Genomic DNA, 21,554 nt, shown 5'->3' on the forward strand with positions numbered 1-21,554 from the left:
TGTAAAGTGTAGGGCTGAGTTAGCTATCTCTACTGTCTGGCCTTAGCTACACGCTTCATGAGCTTAGCAGTACAAATGCACTGTACACGCACTGCATGCAGTTTTGAAAGGGTCCTAACTCAATCAAGTTGAAACCAGTTATTGCTAGAGCTTTCCAAACAATTTCTTTTTAATGACAACGATAACCCTGTCAGATTTCAACATCTAACTGCTGCCATTTCAGCTACAAAGGTTTTAGTCACTCTCTCTGATCTGAAAAGTGGCCGAACAGTGTTGGCTCACATTTTGAAAAGAAGAAAAACCACTTTCAGCCAGAGACCAAGCCTGGAGATTTTCATGACAAAAGGCAAGATGTTGGGACGTGTATGAGTGATTGAGAAGTGGCTTAGACTAGAAACCTTTCTTCATTAACTAGAGTGGTCATTGCTGCTGTAATGAAGACTCTTAATAAAAGGTTCAGGATGGAGGAACCACAGTACTTCTGCTTAGACTGGTGCTAAGGACCTCGGAGTTAATACAGTGTCAGGGGAAAGTGGGTTTTACACCTCCACCCTGTTAGACTAGGACATGAAATAGACGTTTACTGTCTGACGTCACTTTGAGAGTGAGACAGGGAGGGTGAAATAATATCTTTTTTTGGGACCAACTTCTGTTAGTGTGAGACACAAGCTTTTGACCTGAAAAAGAGCTCTGTGTAGCTCGAAAGCTCCCCTCTCTCATCTGCAGAAGTTGGTCCAGTCAAAGCTATTACCTCACCCACATTGTGTCTCTAATATTGTGGGACCAACACAACTGCAATCACACTGCAAATGAGATCATTTTTATCCTTTTGACAAGTCAAGGATGCCTCTTCAGCTTCCTGGCTGGGCCTAGATATTGAAGTGTGTGTGACGGAGCAGCTTGTGCATTGTCCTGAGACTTTGTTCGTGGCCAGGCTTAATGGGCTTGTGATGAGGATGGAGTGACAACCTAGTTAGTTCTTTCAAATTACTAGCAGCACAGGGTGTGCATGTACCTGAGTACAGATGGACAAATACAGTAACTGGATTTATGTCCGTTTAATTCCATCTTGGTCTTTAGATGATGATCAAACCACAGGAACAAAGCTAGAAGGTTTACGTAGCCATTCTCTTATGGACAGAATTACAGTCCCATAATGAAACCGCTTCCTGGTGACTTAAAAACAAAGAACTCTCTCTCACTAATTACAGTGCTGGGTCCATGACACACACAGGTGACTGCTCCCTTCCCCTGCTGCTGTAGATGTTCCAATTCTGTCATTGTTACGTGTGTGACTCTTGCCTTCCATTGTCATCTCTCCATTGGACACTGGAGAGTTTTGACAGTCCGCGGCACTGATGGGCATGGTGCAATTTTATACGGTTGCATTATATCTTGTGCTGCAATTCATGTGTTATGGGAGCCTCAGTAACTGTTTTCTGTGAGGGTTTGCTTAATTGTTTCCATAGTAAACCCATGTTTTCAGTAGTTCTTAACTTTCTGCAGCTTTCACCTTTTGAAATGAAAAATTTCTAACTGTGGTGTCTGTTGGAAGATGACCTGTTTTGGAAAGTTTGAGTCAAAATGGTTCAGCCGTGTTTGACAGCATATGAGAGAGGAGGTACTCGCTTCATTATATAAATAAATACAGTTGTAATGCTTTTGGAACAGCTCTAAAGCTAAAATGGTTGGAGAGCGAAAACAACGTAATCTGGCAGAGAAATAGCCCTTATTGAGGGGTAATGGCTTTGGAGAATTCTGGTGAAAATGGGGTTTGTTTTGATTTGACTGACTTGAGATCCGACTCTTTCTTTGTGTACATGCAGTAAAGATGGGATGATATTTTAACTCTTTGAAGGTAGGCTTTGCAGCACGTCTGTATCTAAAATTTAATTACATACTGCAAAATTTGCTGCAGGTTCACACTGAAGGAAAGACAGAAGCAGTGGATGTGGTCTACCTAGACTTTAGTAAGGCATTTGATACGGTCTTGCATGATATTCTTATCGATAAAATAGGCAAATACAATTTAGATGGGGCTACTATAAGGTGGGTGCATAACTGGCTGGATAACTGTACTCAGAGTAGTTATTAATGGTTCCCAATCCTGCTGGAAAGGTATAACCATTGGGGTTCCACAGGGGTCTGTTTTGGAACCAGCTCTGTTCAATAACTTCATTAATGACTTAGATATTGGCATAGAAAGTACGCTTATTAAGTTGCAGATGATACCAAACTGGGAGGGATTGCAACTGCTTTGGAGGATGGGGTCATAATTCAAAATGATCTGGAGAAATGGTCTGAAGTAAACAGGATGAAGTTTGACATGCAAAGTGCTCCACTTAGGAAGGAAAAATCAGTTTCACACATACAGAATGAGAAGAGACTGTCTAGGAAAGAGTATGGCAGAAAGGGATCTAGGGGTTATAGTGGACCACAAGCTAAATATGAGTCAACAGTGTGTTGCTGTTGCAAAAAAAGCAAATGTGATTCTAGGATCAATAACAGGTGTGTGTGACAAGACACGAGAAGTCATTCTTCCGCTCTACTCGGCGCTGGGCACTGCATTCAAGAAAGATGTGGAGAAATTGGAGAGGTCCAGAAAAGAGCAACAAATGATTAAAGGTGTCGAGAACATGACCTATGAAGGAAGACTGAAAGAATTGGGTTGTTAGTTTGGGAAAGAAGACTGAGAGGACATGATAGCAGTTTCAGGTACTAAAGGGGTGTACATCAGGAGGAGGGAGAAACTTTTCACCTTAGCCTCTAAGATAGAACAAGGAGCAATGGGCTTAAACTGCAGCAAGGGAGTTTAGTGGACATTAGGAAAAAGTTCTGAACTGTCAGGGTGGTTAAGCACTGGAATAAATTGCCTAGGGAGGTTGTGGAATCTCCATCTCTGGAGATATTTAAGAGTAGATTAGATAAATGTCTATCAGGGATGGTCTAGACAGTATTTATTTGGTCCTGCCGTGAGAGCAGGGGACTGGACTTGATGACCTCTCAAGGTCCATTCCAGTCCTTGAATCTATGAAAGGGCTACGTAGAAGCCCTTGCCTCGTTCAATATGCATCTTGCAAACCTGGCCAGATCCTCCTAAGGTGTTCAGGACACAGTCACGCAACAAGAACACTATTTGACTAGTTACTGTATGGAATTTTATCTTTCCAAAAGCCTAGAATGACTTAATTTGAGAGAGAATTTGAGATCGTGATTAACTGTATATAGTGTGTATTCACAAGGGGGTAGAGTTAAGGTGGTATGTGCAACTTAACTTTTCCTGATTTGTGGGTGTTTAATGGTTCTACTTTAATGTTTTCTTGATGTAGATTTTAAATATAACATGTTTAATGGGAGTCTTAACTGAAACTTCAGTTTTTTCCTTTGGCTTTCTTGCTTTTTGAGCAGTCTGTTTACTGAGAATTCGTTGGTTTGTGTTTATGATATGGTTTCTGTTATAAGCAGGATCTGACACGGGGGTTAGTGCTCATACCTGTGAGTAAGGGGTTTTTGTGTCCTTTTTTGTTTTCAGATTGAAAGCACTTAGACTTTAAAAGCCTCTCAGGGATCTTTAACTTTCAGTGCTTCAGGAGGCAGCCAAAATGAAAAAGGAAAGTTTTTCAATTCAATGTTACGGTGGTGGATCTCTAAAGTTTCTCATTCTACAAGCCATTTTTTTGGGAGGGAGCAATATGTGAGTAGGAGAGAGTGCTTTTCATGAACTGAAACCCCTTCTTAGTACCTGACTGTGGTTCTCCATGGCTCCATCTGCAGATCACTGCTGGCCCATGAACCATTGTTTATAGCCATTGTCTTAAAATTTTACTTGCTGTGCTGCTTTTTCCTCCAAGCAGGGGGCAGGAATAGAGAGTCAACAACTGTAACTCTTCTTATGCTGAGTTTTGAAATGGGCAGTCGATCAGTCTGGGTGGGGAAAAAACCCTTTTATTTGATAAGAACCCTCCTTTGTAAAGTTTGCTCCCAAAAAAGGGTTTTTTGGAGTGTGTATGTTTGAAGACAAGTTTACAACAGTTTTTTAAAAAAATTGTAACGATATTTTGAAGTGTGTATGAAAGCAATAACTTGTCGACAGGTGCAGTTTTACTGGGTATTCACACTCCCTGAGGTAGTTGAAGGACTAAATGGTGTGTAATTATACGCTTATGTCTAAACTGCTTCATAAATGTTGATAACTGGAATTTCAGCAAATTAAGTAAGTGAAGAATGACTCAAGATAGGTTACTTCCGGAAGAAATAAGAACTGCACAGTGATGGAATGAAAAATCGTATGTGTTAAACCAGTAAACGCAGGCTGTGGTACAACATCTGCCATATTTGTCATATGATGATAAATGCAATAATGCATAATTAACTGTAACCTTTTCTGTATTGTATGGTTTTCAAGTGCTTTTAAACTTGATGACCACCACAGTACAGGTGGCTGGTTTTGTCTGTAAAGTGCTCTGCCATTGCATGTAATGGAAAGTCACCCATACTGACAAGAGGGAATTCACTGTTTGAGGCGCCGGTCTGCCTGTGTCAGCCTTTTCTGAAAACTGCTGCTAGGGGTGTTCTCATTCGCCCTCCCCCAAGAGGCAGGAAGTAGTTGAGTATAAATCACTGGATGATAACTGGTGGTATCTTGTGAAAGGGTCTCACTTCTAATCACTTTTGTGTATTTAAGCCAGTGAAGAAAAAGAAGATAAAACGAGAGGTTAAGATTCTGGAGAATCTGCGAGGTGGCACCAACATCATTAAGCTGATTGACACTGTCAAGGATCCAGTGGTAGGTATCAGTATGTCCTGAGGTATCTTGTGTGCTGGGCTTGTCTTGAGCTGTAGTCTGTAGGGTAATTGATGAGAATACATGTTTCGAGTGCAAAACTCCTGTTTGTTGCTGGTTATCTTGTCACCTTAGTTTTCATCTTGCTGTTTGCTCTTCAGTGAAGGAAGATGTAGTTCTGGGTTTTTAGGTTCTTTTGAGAATACTGTGGTTTGGATGACTTGGTAGTCTTCCCTGTACCCCAAAATCCTTGATTCCCTTTCGGTATCTAATGATGCCTCTTGAATTGATTGGTGGGGGGAAGGCTTTGTGACTCCACACACACACACACACGCCATCTCTGCATCATGGCCAGTTGTGGCTTAAACAATGGTAAGATTTGTCCAGGTGAGTTGATAGCGGGTGCTCATCCTCCCACTTGGTTACATCTTGTTGTCTTCCTACCTAACAGCTTATTGCTTATTTCCTCTTCCTTCCTTCCTTCCTAAATAATACTTCTCTTGTTTAGTCTGGTTTGGTATTTAAATGCTACGTTTGCCCAGAATGATTTCTTTGTTGATTGGGGGATGGTAAGGGAAGGGGTCATTGGGCTGGGTCACATGACCCTTATAGTTTATTGACAACTACAAGAGAAAATGATTAGCAAGTTCTAAGTATTAGCAAGAGAATGATACAATTTCATTTATCGCCTCACAGCTGAGCTGCTAAATTTCACCATGCTGTGCACTAACATCTTATGCTATCTGTGATCAACCAACTGGAGGGGGGAAAAGCAAGGTGGGAAATGCCTAGCTGATGCTTGCTGTGTAGGTAATAAGCATGATTTGTTCCAGCATGCTTCGGTAGCAGAGCGGGGATGGTGTTCCTACCCTGTTGTGTGGGGCATAACAGTGGGCAAAAGCTTGGGGCAGGAAAGTGAATGCAAGTGTGTTTTTGGTCAGTCAGAAATACGGGGCTCAGAAAGGGCAGAAGTTACTGCTCTTACAGGAAGATGGCTAAACCATTCACCTTTCTCTCTTGCAGTCAAAGACCCCAGCTTTAGTGTTTGAGTACATCAATAATACAGATTTTAAGGTGAGTCTGTCTTTGTCTTTGTACCAAAGTGGGGGAGGTGGGAGGACTCAAGGTCCTCTAAAATTGCCATACACCAGGTTGACTGGAGGCCCTTTGAAAAGCCAAGTTGCTGTTGACAACAGTGGGGGAAATAATGGATTTGGTCTGTACACCACCTTCCCTTGTAACTTCAGCCAACACAGATCGAGTATGGCTCTGAGAAATAAAACTCTAAGCTGCCCAGCTGTCCCTCCTTGTGACTTTGAGGTGTGAGTTCCAAGGATACAGGAAAATGGGAGAGTTTATTGCATTTCCTAGTTACCCTCTCTCAACATAGCAACTGCTGCTGTGCTGTATTTTAAATCCAAGTTAATCCCTCTGCTGTCATACTCTATTTATGGCAGGGCTGTTGATGGAGATGGTGGCATTGATTTGCATAGAAATCCCGTGGAGCTGATGTGTAGAGTCGTGACTTAAGGTCTGAGAGTGAGTTTTCTCACTTGGAAAGATCATAGCCAAGGTCTGACATGACCTATGTTGGAGGAGACATAAAGCTTTTTTCCAGACTGCTCTATATTCTCTGCCTTTCTGTTAGTTGGGGAGCTGAGTGGAATATTTCTCTTCTCTTTCCTCTGGTGAACCTCTCTAAGTTGGTCCATCAGTGAGTATATTTGCTACTGTGACAGTTTCTGGCATGGGGAAATGAGCTAATCTGCAAAAGAGTTGTGTAGTTAGTAACTTTCTGAAGTGGGTGTGGTGATCCCTCCTTGCTCCAGGTGCGAGATGACCTTCTAATGAGTCATTCATAATTAATTCTAACAGCTGTTAGTTAGCACCCCAGTGTCTGCGAGCCGTTTTCTTACTCCATATGTAGGAAAATACTGTCCTGTGATGTCGAATAACTTGACTGAGTGTGTGAACTGTTAGGAGATGCTCGCTTCTTAGGATTTAGGCCTCAGAGTATTCAAGAAATGTACAAGGAATGTCACTGGGCTGTTGCCAGTACAACTTGCTATTATGGAGAGGTGCAGAACTTGGTCCTTCACTCCCCGATCAGCAAGGGACAGATTTTTAAAGGTATGTAGGTGCCTAAAGATACAGATAGGCACCTAATGAGCTCCCATTTGAATCAGTGGGAGTTAAGCACCTAGGCACCTCTATGTATCTTTGGTGCTTCGACACCTTTGGTCCCAAGGTTATTACATTGCATCCCTTTGCTCTCTAATGAATTTCTCGGCACTCCAGGATGGTCCCAAAAGAGCTCAAATTCAAGGCCTCTCAAGGTAGAGTTGCTAGAATATGGGGAAAAGGAGGAGAAGAAGTAAAAAGAAGAAACCTCCTGAGTTCGGAGATTAGAGAATAAGTGTTCCCTGTGTTCCACCCATAGCATTGCTAACCTGTGGTTTCCCAAGAAGGTTCATACCCAGCCTTGGAACCCTTTCCCTCAAGATGGGGCTACTAGCAACTTTGGCCGCAGTCACTGAAAACATGCTGGAAGGAATAAGGAAGCAGTAGCAGGTCTTTCACATGGCCAGCAAAGTTCTCTAAGCCTTGCGGTTCAAGATGGCATGCATGGCTTCCATCACATGGGAGTCCGTGTAGTGAGTCAAGTGCTACTGTAATGTGCTGACCACAACCAGTGCAGGCGGTTAATCTGGCTGCAGCGTTTTGGACATTATTTACGCCACGTAGGGATTTAGCAGGGAGACCAGAATATAGTAACATGCAAGAGAATCTGTCCTGCGAGTGTTTGAGGGGGAGTGAGCATTGCCCCATTAGAGTCAATGGCAACAGGGGCAGGGTTATGCAGCAGCCTTTCTGGGCTAATTAAAATTACCTTAATTTGAATCAGCTGGATTGTGCAAACAGTGTGTGCTGTTCTGAACTATGGACTTCTGTACACACCAAGCGTGCTGCCTCAAGGCATTTGGCCCCCAGGACATAGCCATTTTGGTTGAAGGCTGAAAATCTTTTGCAGTACTTGTTACACTTCATTTACACTTTTTAACAAACAGCATGAGCTAAAGCCAAGCCCTAGGGTAGCAAATCAAATTATTTCTAACAAGGATCCCTTCTTGCTATACTGAAAAGCCACGTGTGCCTAATAATGTCTCTACACAAAAATCCAAACCAGGGCATATTTCCAAGTCAGTGATTTGATTCTCACTTCCCCAGCTGGTATAGCGTGGTGGTGGGGAGATATTACATTTATCAACACAAGACAAACACCCGTCAGGGATGGTCCAGATAATACTTAGTCCTGCCTTGAGTGCAGGGCACTGGACTAGATGACCTCTTGAGGTCCCTTCCAATTCTATGATTCTATGAAAACCTACCCAGTTCTTACCAGATAATGCTGTCTCCTAAAGACTGTTCCAAACATAAAGAGATTTGGGTATTATGGTCAGTGGATTCAGTAGCAGGGGAGTTAAATGGTCTCTCCTGATGGTTTGGTATGGATCATGTGCCACATTCCTAGCAAACTGTCATTCCCGCCAAGAACAGGAATAGTTGCTTGCTTTATTTTCCCCAGTGATTGCAAGCTAAGTTGTGCATTGTTACCCATGTCATTTGTATCTGAACAGGATGTCAGAAGTTCCATTGCTGAGTTGTGGCCATTGCATCAGAAGAAATTAAATTGTTTTAAAATGAATCATTAACGAGTAAATATAAAAGCCTGAATCTTGAGGTTCATCAAGATACAAATATGAGTTCAAATTTTAAAGATTCTTTATTTTACTGTCTGACTTCTGCTGATTGATATGAGCTAGACCTGGAAAACTCTGCTTCAAACTGAAAATATGAAAATCTTGTCTACATCATGAGACATTCAGCCTGGCAAAGAGAGAGTAGTAGATTTGTAGCCTAAACCTCAATGTCCTTGTTTAGGACCTGCACTTTTTGAGTTTGCAAGTTCATGTGTTTACATGCACAGAAGACTGAGTGCCTATGTAGCTGATGCACATGCAAAAACACACAAGAGGATTTCTCCTTTTAAAATAAAGCCCCAAATTCTCTCTCTCTCTCTCTCTCTCTCTGCTAAGACAGGAGCAACGTGCTTGGAGGGCTGAGTGACAACCGGTCCAAGAATCCTCATGCCAGTTCTCGCTGGCTCTCCTTGAACCCTGTTAATAAGATGTTTGGAGACTTAAACTGGAAGCTTTCCAACTTGTTTCAGTTTTTTCCTTCTTTCTTTCAATGCTCCATGTTTCTAATTCGAGTGATGGGGAATTGTCCTCTTACTCATTTTGGTGCTGTTGGTCCATATGCTAAATGCTTGAACTTGTGATCGCTGTAATTGCTTGTACATCCAATGGCAGTGTGACAACCTTGTGTCTGTGTCTCAGGAAAAAGTTGTCAGAGCATGAGTGGAGGGTTCTCAAGCTGGTTCCAAGTGACTGTTTTGACTATGATGGGCCACTGCCAAATACCTTACAGTATTACATTTTTATCTTTCTCTCTCTCTCATTTGTAATATCCTCTTTGAAGCTAGAAAATGTCTTTATTGAGCTTCTTTTCTGGCAAATACTTTCCCTTGTGCTTTCAGTGAAATGACATTTTTGCTTAATGTTAATTGCTTGTTATGCTACTTGGTTATTTTCACTTTCTTTGGAGCACAAGCATTGCCAATGGTATTTGCATAACCCTGTGAATAGTGGTGCTTGGACTCCCTCAGCTGCCTTATGGTCTGTCTTTGCGAGTGAAGCCTAAAACATAGTAGGTTCTACCTAAAGAAGAGCTACTGGAGTTCCCAGATTTAGAGACTCTCAAACTTTAGAATCAAAAGAATTTAAACATTTTAAAATGATATTTGGATTCTGTGGTGATAGGCTTCCCTAGAAATACCTTAAGTAGATTGGTCAAATTATAATCTTAAACTGCTTCATTGTATATCTACGGGCTTGATGAACCGGAGTTTGAAAAATCACATTTAAATTATTTTCTCATGTGAAACAAAATGTCTCTACTTGCGTCTTAATGAATGGCCAACATTTCTCTTAACCATAAGTAAGAACAAAATTTATCTTTGAGATCACAAGCTACCCGCAAATGATTCATTTTGTTTGAAGTCACAATTTAAGGTAAAGTCAGGCAAATGGTCAGTAGGTAGAGGCACAAAGTGCCCATTGTCTTTCTGTTTCCAACTGGAAGTTAAAACAGCTGACATGCCTCCATGCTCCCAAACTCCTCCCTTCTCCCCCAACAACCTTCAAATGATGCATATTTGCATAGTCGCAGGAATGTGTGGTACTTCATAGGTCTGCAAGATAATGGCGCCTGCCTCGAAGAGAAAGATGGAGTCTCTTTTGAGCAGCACTGCACAAGTTGTGCTATCTTATTTTTTGCAGATCCCACTTTGAAAGGCAGGAGTAGAGTTGACAGGCTGTTTAGAAGAGGTGTTTGAGAGGCAGAAATGGTAGAGGTGCACAGCAGATCAGGAAGGGAGAGCCAGGCTGTATGGGGCAGAGTAGAAGAAAAGTGAAGGAGCTTTATCCAGATCCCTTTTGGAGCAGCAGGGATTACATCTCTACCCAGGATGGAGATGATCATAGACTATGAGGATGGGATAGTTGGTCTCTTCTCTTTCTCTGTGTATTGGGTGATGCAGGCAGGCTGCTAGGAGTCCTATGTCCTGGGATTCCCTTTAGTTTTATTTTTCACCTCTTGAGTGACAGCTTCCCTGCACCTTCCCACTCAAACTTCTGCATATTGAGAATAAATATAGACTCCCACTACATTTGCAGCACATACATGGGATATAAAGGCATGAAATAAAACTGTTTCTTAGCTTAGCTATAAACACTAGCAGCCAACAGGCAAATTGTTTTCAAGTGATCCCATTTGAATGCTTTACACCTCCAAGCAGCACCCCTTAAATGCAGTCCTATGTTGAAAAGTCATAAAAAGAACAGTGCCTTATTCCAGAAATCTGTGCCCTCTGTGTAGGCAGGGAGACTAGCTTACTGTAGTGAGAAAAAGTGTTTACTGGTTAACTCCTCTCAGCCCTGCTGGTTCCTTCTTGGGCATCAATAGAATTGTTCAACGACAATCAGTTCCATCTGTACAAACCCACTGGAAGCCCTTGAGGGCTGTACAGGTGCCTCTGAAGGCCTGATTGACCTGTGGAGCCTTTGTTGCTGGGGCTGGTGCTGGTGCTGGTGCACGAGAAGAAAAGGGACCAGTTTGACTGGCAGAGCAGAGCCCAGGTTCAGTTTGATGGCCTGGCAGTTAACCGAGCAGATGTTAACTGAAATCATCGAGATACACAGTGATGTTTGTCACCCTCCAGACTAAAACCACACTGAGAACAGAGTGTGAGAACGGAGCTCTGGAGAGAGCTTGGTGATGAAGGGAGCTGCCAGTGCTCTGTAAATAGCTTTAAAAAAGAGGGCCTGGAACCCTGCTGGGAGGATGTTCATTTTATTTCTCTCTCCGTGGACCGAGATTTCCCAAAGCTATGTTCTTGTTGATGCACCATGCTGTGGAGACCTTGGCTCTGGCGTAGCAGGTTAAAAGGGTGGTGGAAACAATCAGTGGGCGTAAAACGGTACAAGGCAGCTAGAGAGAGGAATGCTCAGGAAGAGAGTGTTAAAATGCCCCATTCCAACCTTGTGCCAAGCCGTCCATTCAGAAGTAGCGTGAGCATCTCTAGCAACTTCTCTGACTTTCTCTTGTAAAAACGTAGGGAGCTGTTCTGTATTTCGTATTCCATTTGTACGAGGAAGTGTGTTGAAAGAGGCTGTTGGGCAACCAACTTCAGCTGAAAAGGCAGCCTAGCTTCAGGGGAGTAGTATGGGGAGAGGTCTGGGACGGGATAATAGTTACAAAGTCTTTTGTCAGGCTCTTGGGAGAAGGCAGCCTGACATGGGACTAAGGAATGAGAGCACTTGGTTCTATCCCAGAGGTGGGCAAACTATGGCCCATGGGCCACATCTGGCCCACTGGACTGTCCTGCCCGGCGCTTGAGCTTCCAGCTTGGGAGGTTAGCCCCTGGCCCCTCCCCTGCTGTCCCCTGCAGCCTCAGCTTGCTGTGCTGCCAGCGCTCTGGGCAGCGGGGCTGTGAACTCCTGCTGAGCAGTGCAGCTGGCTTCGGCCGGGCGGTGCAGCCGCCAGTCCTGGCGCTCTGAGCAGCATGGTAAGGGAGTGGGAAGGGGGGCGGGGGTTGGATAAGGGGCAGTTGGATAGACATGAGAGTCCCAGGGGCCTGTCAGGGATGTGGATAGGGGTTGGGGCAGTCAGGGGACAGGGAGCGGGGGTGTTGGATAGAGGGTGGGGTCCTGGGGGGGTGCTTAGGGTGGGAGATCCTGGGGAAGGGTGGATCAGGGGACAAGGAGCAGAGTGGATTGGATGGGTTGGGGATTCTGAGGGGGGAAAATAGGGGGTGGGGGCAGGCTGTTTGGGGAGGCACAGCCTTCCTGCCTGGCCCTCCGCACAGTTTCGGAACCCCGATGTGGCCCTCAGGCCAAAAAGTTTGCCCATCTCTATTCTATCCCCTCATCTGACATCAATGCTCTGTGCTACTTTGGCAAGTTGCTTAGCCCCGAAGGTCATTTAGGTACCTCGCTCCCATCAAAACCAATGGGAGTTAGTTGCCAAAGTATTTTTGAGGATCTGGGCCTTAGTCTCTAATTTTCCATCTGTAAAATGCGAAGAATAATCTGTCCCAGCTGTCTCAAATCTACAGAGGAAAGGTGCTATGTTCGTGAAGATGATTATGGTCTGTCTTTCATGGAAAGATTAATTTCATAAACCCCCAAACTTTTCAAACTGGCTTGTTTGAAAACTAAAGAAATTTTCAGATGAAAGAGCTGTGCTCCACTAGCAATAATCTGCTCCAGGGCACACATAAGGAGGCTGCTGGTGTGCTGGAGGAGAGCAGAAGGTTCTCCGGTGAGCCCCAGTAGCCAACAGACAGCCTGCTGTAGCATATTGCTGTATCTTTTTGTCTCCTCCTTGCTGACTTGTGCCTGCTTCAGTGAGTTGCGTCTGGATGTTAGAATCACCCTAGCTCATGAAAACAGAAGTGAGTTTGCACCCCAAGAGGCACTAAACGGTTCCTGTGCTTGTAAATGTTCTTTGTACATTGCTGGATGAATAGGCAGCTTATTGGAGCAGGGATGGTGAAGGCTGGGCTGCTCAGGTGTGTTGCTGAGGGTGCCTTGGGCATAGGCGGTGACTTGTTTACATCACTCTTCAGCCTTTAACCGGACACAGCTCCAGAGTTGAAGAGAATTCAGGATCAGCTCTAGTTTCTTGGAATGTGAATTTCAAATTGCCACTGTGGGGTTTTCTTGAAACTACCAGACAGTGCCCTGAGCCAGCAGCTGGCTTTGAAGTTAATGAAATCAAACAATTTGACTGGGCTTTGAGGAGATGCTTGTTTATTAAAAAGAAAAAAAGGTTAAATCCTGCTGTTTCCTATAAAACTCAATGTGCATGTCATGCTTCACATAGCTGCTGCTTCCTAGCACCATGCTGGCCTCTTGGGAAGAACTGCCCCCATGGGGTAGGAGCAGTGGAACAGGAAGGTGCTGATGATGGATGTAAAGTGAAATGCTAAATCTGTGCTAATCATGACCCAAGGGGTGGCTCACGCTGGGCGTGACTGGGTGACAAAGATATTAGTGGTATTGCCGATGAGTTGTGCCTTAAAGTGCACCCTGGGTCTTAAATGCTTCCCCTGCTGCTTTACAATGGCAGTGATTAGTAATCCCAATAGGAGAGAGTGAGATTGCATATATAATTTACACTGCAAGTCAGGAACTCAGTACTGTGATGTCTTTCCTACCTTGTGATGGAGTCTCTGGACTACTTTCCCTTCCATGTTACCCTCTCTGTCCCTTTGCAGCAGCTGTCACTCTAGCCTTCTTGATTATCATAGGTAGTCTTGAGATGCATCTGAAATGGGAAAGCTAATATTCTCATAAGCGTGTCTGTCTGCTTTCCGATGTTGTAGGCGATCATCTAGTCTAGGGGAGGCAAAGGGGCAATGATGGGTCTGTAGGACGCCAACATTCCCCGCTGTGGAATCTGTTCCCACGTCTCCATGTCCATATCCTGTTAACCAAAGTAACCCTACACGGATCCCTGGCGCTCCCTTTGAGTTCAGACCCTGGCTTCTGGTGGTAGAAAAGGATGCAGAGTGGCTTCAGTACTTGAGGAAGTGGAGGTTAGGAACTAAGAGGTGCAGTTTTAGACTAAAACAATCAAGAGCTGAATATTTATTTTTCCCTTCTCTTTCTCTCCCACAATCTGTTTCAGCAACTGTACCAGATCCTGACAGACTTTGATATTCGGTTTTATATGTATGAGCTGCTCAAGGTGAGTGATGGTCATAAAGAGTCTGGGCTGGGGGAATGAATGTCTCTGAGGCAATGGCAGAATTCCTGGAGCAGCCCGCTGGCAAATTGACCCTTCGGCTTGTTTCCTCTCTGGTAGTTGATGCAGAATTGTTGTCACATAACAGAGCCCATTTGGGAGTGTTGGCATGAGAAGATCAAACTAACCAGCCCCCGTGGAGGAGAGACGAATGTGGGAAGTTCAGAAATGAACTGGGGCTCTTTAGTTGTCTTTTATACTGTCGGTATCTGGTCTTTTTCCAGAAAGGAGTTCCCTGTCAGTAGTGACTGTGTAGGTAAGTGGGGAGTAAAGCACCAGGGACAAGCACTGGAAGTGGGTGGGATGAAGGGAGTAGCCAAGGTGAGCTAGGCGTGGTTGGCATTATGCAAAGCCAGAGGGGGTGGATCACCAACCCTGTGTTGTCTTGATATCGCAGAACCTGAGTGCATGCCCAAGAGGGCATTTTCCTGAGCTTTTACAGAACTCGATTTGGTAGCTTCAACTGTCCAGAGTCACCAGGGCAATTAGGGAGTTGGGTGGGAGGTAGGTGGCTTCAAATCTTCCTTCCCCTGAATGAGCCTGTGGGTCAGAAACAAGCTGGCTGGTTAAATGCTTTGAAATCTTTCAAAGCCCCTGAAGTTTTTTTCTGTCGGTGGGACTGAGGCTTTAGACCCTCATGGTTCTGCTGGTATTTGACTTGCCTCTGTTAGGGTAACTAAGGCCCTTGGAGACCAGACCTAGAAACTTACAGTAAGGCACCTGTTTGGCTGGGTCTTCTTCCAAATGACAGAGAGGGAAGAAAAAGGATGAATGACATCTTCAAATGAGCAGTGTGTGCCCTTACGCTCTTCTGGTTTCATTAGATTGCCCCATCCCTTCTTTCGAGAGGCTTGTGTACTATCATGTGGCAGGTTTTGAGATCTGCTGAACTGTCTCTATGGGACAAGCTTCAGTCTGAAGGAGCTAGTGGAACACTTCTGTTCTCAAAGCCGTGCTCTGGGCACTATTCTGTTGAATCTCTGCCAAGGCAACCGCTGTTGTCTGTCTTGGCTCCCAGCAGGGCAAATGGATTATTAAAACTGCCATTTCCAGGCCTTCTGGGCTGGCTTCGGGTCTGGAAGTGTCAGAGAAGGCTGTCCGAGCCCTGGAGTGTCCACTCCAGGAGTCAGTGACTCAAGAGGACCACTTGGGATAGATGTCCTAGCCAGCCCAAGCTGCGGTTACCCATCCACGTTCCCAGTCCTTTCAGGGAATGATTGTGTCTGTCTGGGAGGGAAGTCCCCTTCTGATTGAATTCAAGGCATGCTATGAAGCTCCAGGCTGCTTCTGTTTTTATAGAAATGAGGGAGAGGAACAAGGCTGGTTAGACAGACTGCATAAGGAATTCAGCTTCACAAACATAGTAAAGGTAGAGAATGCATCCTCCTCTTTTAGTGTCGTCCATGTGAGGATCTCCGAACACTTGACAAACCTTGATAGATTTAGCTCCGCCATCCCTTAGAGGTAGAGAAGCTGCATACTCCTCACTTAATACACGGAGAACAGCTGCACAGAGACAAAGCTAGCCCAAGGTTCTTAAGCTGAGAGTAGAACTCAGGTCTGTGCACTCTCTGCTTGTGTTTCGTGTCTTGTGCTTTGAACCACAGCGTCATTCCTCCCATAGTGTTCAAGTCATTATGCGCCTTGCACGCATGTGATCTTTGTCCAGAAATTACTGGTAGATCCATGCAAATTCTGGAGGCTCAGAAGAAAAGCCATCCTCAAAGGCCCTGAAAGATTGAGTAAATGGTAGAAATCACTGCATTCCTGGGGAGTTCCTCTCCTACCATCAGCGACAGCGGAAACGACGGACAGTCACTTGTGGTTGTGGACCTATCTACTGATGGGACATCTGTCTCACTGACTCTTGAGCTCTAAAGTACATGCTGGGAACACAGATCCAGGAGTTGGGGCGTTGTACGACAAGTGAACCAAGTGTAGAATGGCAGCTGCATAGTCCTCTTGTTCTCTACTAGCAACATGCCACTTCTGCCGCAACTAGGATAGTGAGCGAAACAAGGGTCCTGGTTGTTCGTAGTCCTTCAGGTTCTGTACTCTCTTCATTCGGGCACACCTACTTTATTGGCTGGAGAACCATGTGCTACATCTTGGACTTCTGTCTGTGTTTACTGGTCTGTCTAACATGAATGTATATTGTCTATCTGCCAGGCCCTGGATTACTGTCACAGCATGGGGATCATGCACAGGGACGTCAAACCCCACAACGTCATGATAGACCACCAACAGAAAAAGGTACTGCTGCAGTGGGGCACAAAGTTATCGAGATTTCAGGGCAGCTTGAAACTTTGCCACCACAATGTCCTTAGTCTAGGCTGCTGCTTTCTTATTCCCACCCCCAACCACTCTCTCCTCCCTGAGTGAGATAACTTGTACTCTGCATGTATTGGGGAATGTCTGTCTGAGCTAGCATACTTTACTGCTGCTGCCTTTTCTCTGAGCTCTACAGAAGCAAAGTGGTCTGACTTGGCCAGGATGAGGAGGGGATTGCTTCTAATTACTCCAATTCCTCTGCTTATTTGGGAAGTGGTTTCCAACCTTTGCTAGAAGAGAAGGGTTACTGCTACCGCCTGGAAAGCTAGGGGCAGAGGAGTAAGAGAAATAGAGGGAGGGCAATGGGGCACCAGTGGGAGAACAGAGGGGCAGAAGTTCCTCTGGTGGATAGTGTGATTGTTGTGATCGGTTGTGACATCCTATCTTGTCTGAAGAGTACATGGATTTTATACACTGGAACCATAAGCTTCTCCTGTTATAGTCTCAGTACAGAGTTTTGCTTTCCTAAGGGACAGGTGATACTAGTGCATGGGGGTGGATGGAATCTACCAGTTCTCTAGCTTTTGGTTTGTTTTTAAATCTGCTGAGTAGAAGATCCTTCCCACAGTTAAATCCCTAAAAGCCAAGAGGCTCAGAGTAAAGGATGTTGCTCTAGCCCTGGCTCATCTGTGTGTGGTATTATGTGAGACCACAGCATTTTCAGAGCCCTTGAGTAACTTCACTCCACTGGCATGAGTGCTGCGTCCCCCTCTGAATTCTGAAGCTGTTGTAGGTTTCAGATGACTTTTCTAAATGGGATGAAGTTAGTGGATAACCTCCTTTCACCTGCAGTCACTAGACTGGCTTGATCTCCTAGGTGAAATCCTGTGGCTTATCTGCACTGGCCTGCCATGTGCCATACTGTGACCTCTTTTTCTACATGTCCTCTGTCATTTTTGATGGACACTGGTCAATCCATGGGATAAAATACCTTAGTGGGTACTTGCTCATTGTGTCAGAAACCTAATGTCCAGCACTGGAGTGCCATCTTAACTTCATGTGCATGTGGCAGTGAACTGCTGATTTTTCCCCTTTCCCATTTGGGGTTGATGCTGCATATAGTAAAGGGATAGTGGTATCTCAGGGTCTTTCCCTCCATCTGCCCAATTCAAGTGATGCCTTAGGGTCCTCCCACATGCACATTTCTCCTGAGCTTCTAAGCCACAGTTCCCTCCCTGTGAATCGGCAGTAGCTGTCTCCCAGCTGATGCTGGCAGCTCAGGGGTTGACAGTCTCCCTGGCAATTATAACGCCATCTGGAGGTCCATGCAAGTGTGGTGCAGTCTGCATTTCTCACCTGAAAGGGCAGCTCATCCCCTCTGCTGTAGCCTGTGACTCTCTCGTAGCTCTTCCCACCTGTTAGCATTGATGCTGCCTTCACGCCCAGCTGTTTGTTTAATGCGGCTGGTTCCTGCTTTTTCCCTAGCATCCAATTAACTGTCTATTTATTTGACTGGTGGCGTTAGTAGCACGAGTCACCCAGCAATAGATTATTTGATTAGGGTTGCAAGGCAGAGAATTCTCTGAGCCATGGTAATGCTACAAAGCACTGCAGATAATAGAGTGAGGTGATAGCATGAGCAGAGTCCAGACGATACCGCATCGCTGCACAAAGGGCTTTGCTTTCACCAAACCATTGAAAAAGGCTTTGGCAGACTTGGCTTCACCTGACTTGTTTGTATTTGGCAACTAAACTCGTTTGCTCCTATTCTGTGTGTTTCTCTTTATTGCATGTTTAGTTGCGGCTCATAGACTGGGGTTTGGCAGAGTTCTACCATCCAGCTCAGGAATACAATGTCCGCGTGGCCTCGAGGTACTTCAAAGGACCAGAGCTCCTTGTGGACTACCAAGTAAGAGTTTGCATCCAAATTGCTGCTTAGTGCGTTGCTTGTCGTTGCACTCAGGCCACTTTGGGTTTGTCCATTTGCCCTCTGGGGGTTACCAGGTTAGAGCAGCTTTGCTATGAAGTTGGAAAGCTGAGAACCTCCTTTGACTTAGGGGTCTTTTGGGGCTTGGGCCTAAGGTAAGTGTGGCCTTTCTCCATTTGATTATTTCTTCTCCTCTCCTCAGATGTATGACTATAGCTTAGACATGTGGAGTTTAGGCTGCATGCTGGCCAGCATGATCTTCCGAAAGGAGCCCTTCTTCCATGGCCAGGACAACTATGACCAGGTGAGGAGATGCTGTGATTCTGAAAGGGGGAATTCTTGTTTGTGTCTTTCCTTTGGTTGGGGGTGAGGTTCCTGGGCTGGGACCATCTGATTGGCAAGGCATTGTTATGCATTTGGTTGAACTGAGGTGTCAGGACTCGCACAGTAGAAAGCATGTGCCTTCTGGAAGGCCCAATGATATGTGGCACAAATTGTTGCGGTGCTGGAGAAACAAGTTTGCAAGGGAGCTTTCCTTGGACCGCAGGATTTCCGCAATGCTGAGCTCCTAATCTCTGGCTGTCCTAACAGACTAACTTCCCACTCTTGTTTGTGGTTAACGTGGATGCAGCAGCCCTTCTATCCAGCCAGCCAGTACAGTGGTGGCAGGACATTCTCTTAAGTCAGTGACCTGCCCTTCTCTTGTTGCTTCTGTAAATCTGTCTTTTGTTGCAGCTGGTTCGCATTGCTAAGGTTCTGGGCACAGATGAACTGTATGGGTATCTGAAGAAGTACCACATAGAACTGGATCCACACTTCAATGATATCCTGGGACAGTAAGTAGGGGAGGCAAGAAGCAAAACGTGACTTTTGGTTTCTTTACCTTAAACATCCATCCCAAGAGTGACTCCAAAGCACAAGTGATGCTTTAGGTCTCCTAGGCTGCAGTGTCATTTGTCTGCCTCTTATCTAGCTATTGATGTAACTTAGGGTTTTTTTATCCTCTGGCTGTCTATGCACTGAACTAGTCACTAGATTTTCATAGTAGATTTGGTTCTCTACCTCTCCTGGGTTCCAAGAGCTCGTCTAGGTTTATTTTTCTCCCCATGTTAGGGGCTGCATCTCTTATTCCTCGTGATGCCAGTAAAATGACTGAAATGGGTTGGGGGGAATCTAACACAGGTTGTGGGAATTGTCCCCTCTACGAATCAGTCATAGAGTTTAAGGCCAGAAAGGACCATCATATCATCCTAGTCTGACCTCGTGCATATCACAGACCAGCACTACCACCACCCAGCATCCTGTTGCTAACCCCAACAACCAAAATTAAACCAAAGGATTATAGCCCACTGGAGACGAGCAGGCAGAAAATGAGACCGAGGTGCACCAGTGTCTGAGACCCCTGCAATGGCGGGGAAATCCTGACAAGTGACCCCCAAACACATGCTGCAGAGGAAGGCGAAAAATCCCCCAGGCCACTCTCAATCTGATCTGGGGGAAAATTCCTTCTTGACACCACATATGGCTATCTGTGCTTTCCTTCGATCCCAGAACGTGCTTTGCCTTCATGCTCTCAGTTTGCAGAAGTGTCACACAAATTTGCCAGCCTGGACCCAGGATCTACTTGGCCACCCGTTCCCATGATAATAGTGAGAAACATGGGTTGATATTTTCTAAACAGAGCAAGGGATTTAATCACACATCTTCCAGTAAAATCCACTGCATTGCTTTTAAAGTCTTGATAATGATCTGTTACTGGTCTGTCAAAGTAAAATTATCCACCTCTTGTGATAGCAAGTAGAAATTTACAAGGCTGGCTTCAAACTAGAGACATTCTTGCCATTCTGAGCCTGCTTTTGAAATCCTTGTATTTCATGGACTAAAGCCAGAAGGGGCCGTCGTGATCTAGTCTGACCTCCTGCACATTGCAGGCTACAGAACCTAGCTATCACCCATGTTTGGAAATCATGCCTGTTCTTTATTGAATGGAACCCTTGACAGCAATGGACATCTGTAAAGCTGCTCATAAAGAGAGCACGTCTAAATTAGCCTTGCTGTGTGGTTCTCTCCCTCTCACTGGGATATCATAGAATATCAGGGTTGGAAGGGATCTTAGGAGGTCATCTAGTCCAACACCCTGCTCAAAGCAGGACCAATCCCCAATTAAATCATCCATCCACTTTTTGCCCCATATCCCTAAATGGCCCCCTCAAGGGTTGAAATATCAACCCTGGGTTTAGCAGGCCAATACTCAAACCACTGAGCTATCCCTCAAGCCCAGCGCTGCCAAAAGCCAAGTATGCTGGGTTGTGAAGGAAAAAGCTTGAGTGGCACTGCCCTTGTTGGTTGTCACTAGTGAAATGCTGGATTCTGCATGTAGAGGGGGTTGGTAGGTAGCTCTAATTAGCTCCAACCCAACACTGCCCTTTTTAAATTTACATATTGGGTGTGGTAGGTGAACCCTCCTAGGGTCTGATGATAGCTGCTGTGCCATTCAGAGATTGATCTGTACAGTGACAGACATCCCTCTGCTACAGGCACTCGCGAAAACGCTGGGAGAACTTCATCCATAGTGAGAACAGACACCTGGTCAGTCCTGAAGTCCTGGATCTTCTGGACAAACTTCTGCGATATGACCATCAACAGAGATTGACTGCCAAAGAGGCTATGGAGCACCCATATTTCTGTGAGTCCTAGGGGGAGCAAGACCTGCGGTCAGAGTCACATGGTTGGGCTGGAAAAGGGAAGAAGAGTTTGTTGATCAGGTGGGAGGTGGGTCTTCCATTCAGTACCTCCCTATGGATCTTGCTGTCATATTGATGGCTGGAACTCCAGGTTCTCCAAAGTCTAATGGAAGCTTGTGCTGCTTGAAGGGGGGTTCTTGGAAGAACCTAAGCTTTCATGAAAGTGAAGCTTTGATATTGCTCGTTGTAATGCTGCTTCCCATCCCTGGCTGATCCTTATGTCTCTTGCAGACCCAGTGGTGAAGGAGCAGTCCCAGCCCAGCTCAGAAAATGCTGTGCTCTCCAGTGGCCTGACAGCAGCACGATGAAGACTGGAAAACAACGGGTAACTCAAGATGTTTACAAATAAAAACATAACCTTCAGTCACACAGTAAAGGGACTAACCAAGACCCCTCC

At 45.1% G+C, this 21,554-nt stretch overlaps 1 protein-coding gene across 1 annotated transcript in view; it reads left to right on the forward strand.

The window, feature by feature from the left end:
* The window catches only part of CSNK2A2 (casein kinase 2 alpha 2), a 43,076-nt gene that overhangs the window by 10,554 nt on the left and 10,968 nt on the right, over positions 1–21,554 (forward strand). The window contains exons 3-11 of the mRNA XM_075073835.1: positions 4,685–4,786; positions 5,807–5,857; positions 14,099–14,158; positions 16,385–16,468; positions 18,285–18,395; positions 18,616–18,717; positions 19,149–19,249; positions 20,951–21,099; positions 21,389–21,482. Of these exons, the coding sequence (XP_074929936.1) occupies positions 4,685–4,786; positions 5,807–5,857; positions 14,099–14,158; positions 16,385–16,468; positions 18,285–18,395; positions 18,616–18,717; positions 19,149–19,249; positions 20,951–21,099; positions 21,389–21,465 (837 nt within the window). The 3' untranslated portion in view covers positions 21,466–21,482. The remainder of the gene's footprint in view (positions 1–4,684; positions 4,787–5,806; positions 5,858–14,098; positions 14,159–16,384; positions 16,469–18,284; positions 18,396–18,615; positions 18,718–19,148; positions 19,250–20,950; positions 21,100–21,388; positions 21,483–21,554) is intronic.

Source organism: Chelonoidis abingdonii, chromosome 19 (assembly GCF_003597395.2).
Source record: "Chelonoidis abingdonii isolate Lonesome George chromosome 19, CheloAbing_2.0, whole genome shotgun sequence".
Lineage (NCBI taxonomy): Eukaryota > Metazoa > Chordata > Testudines > Testudinidae > Chelonoidis > Chelonoidis abingdonii.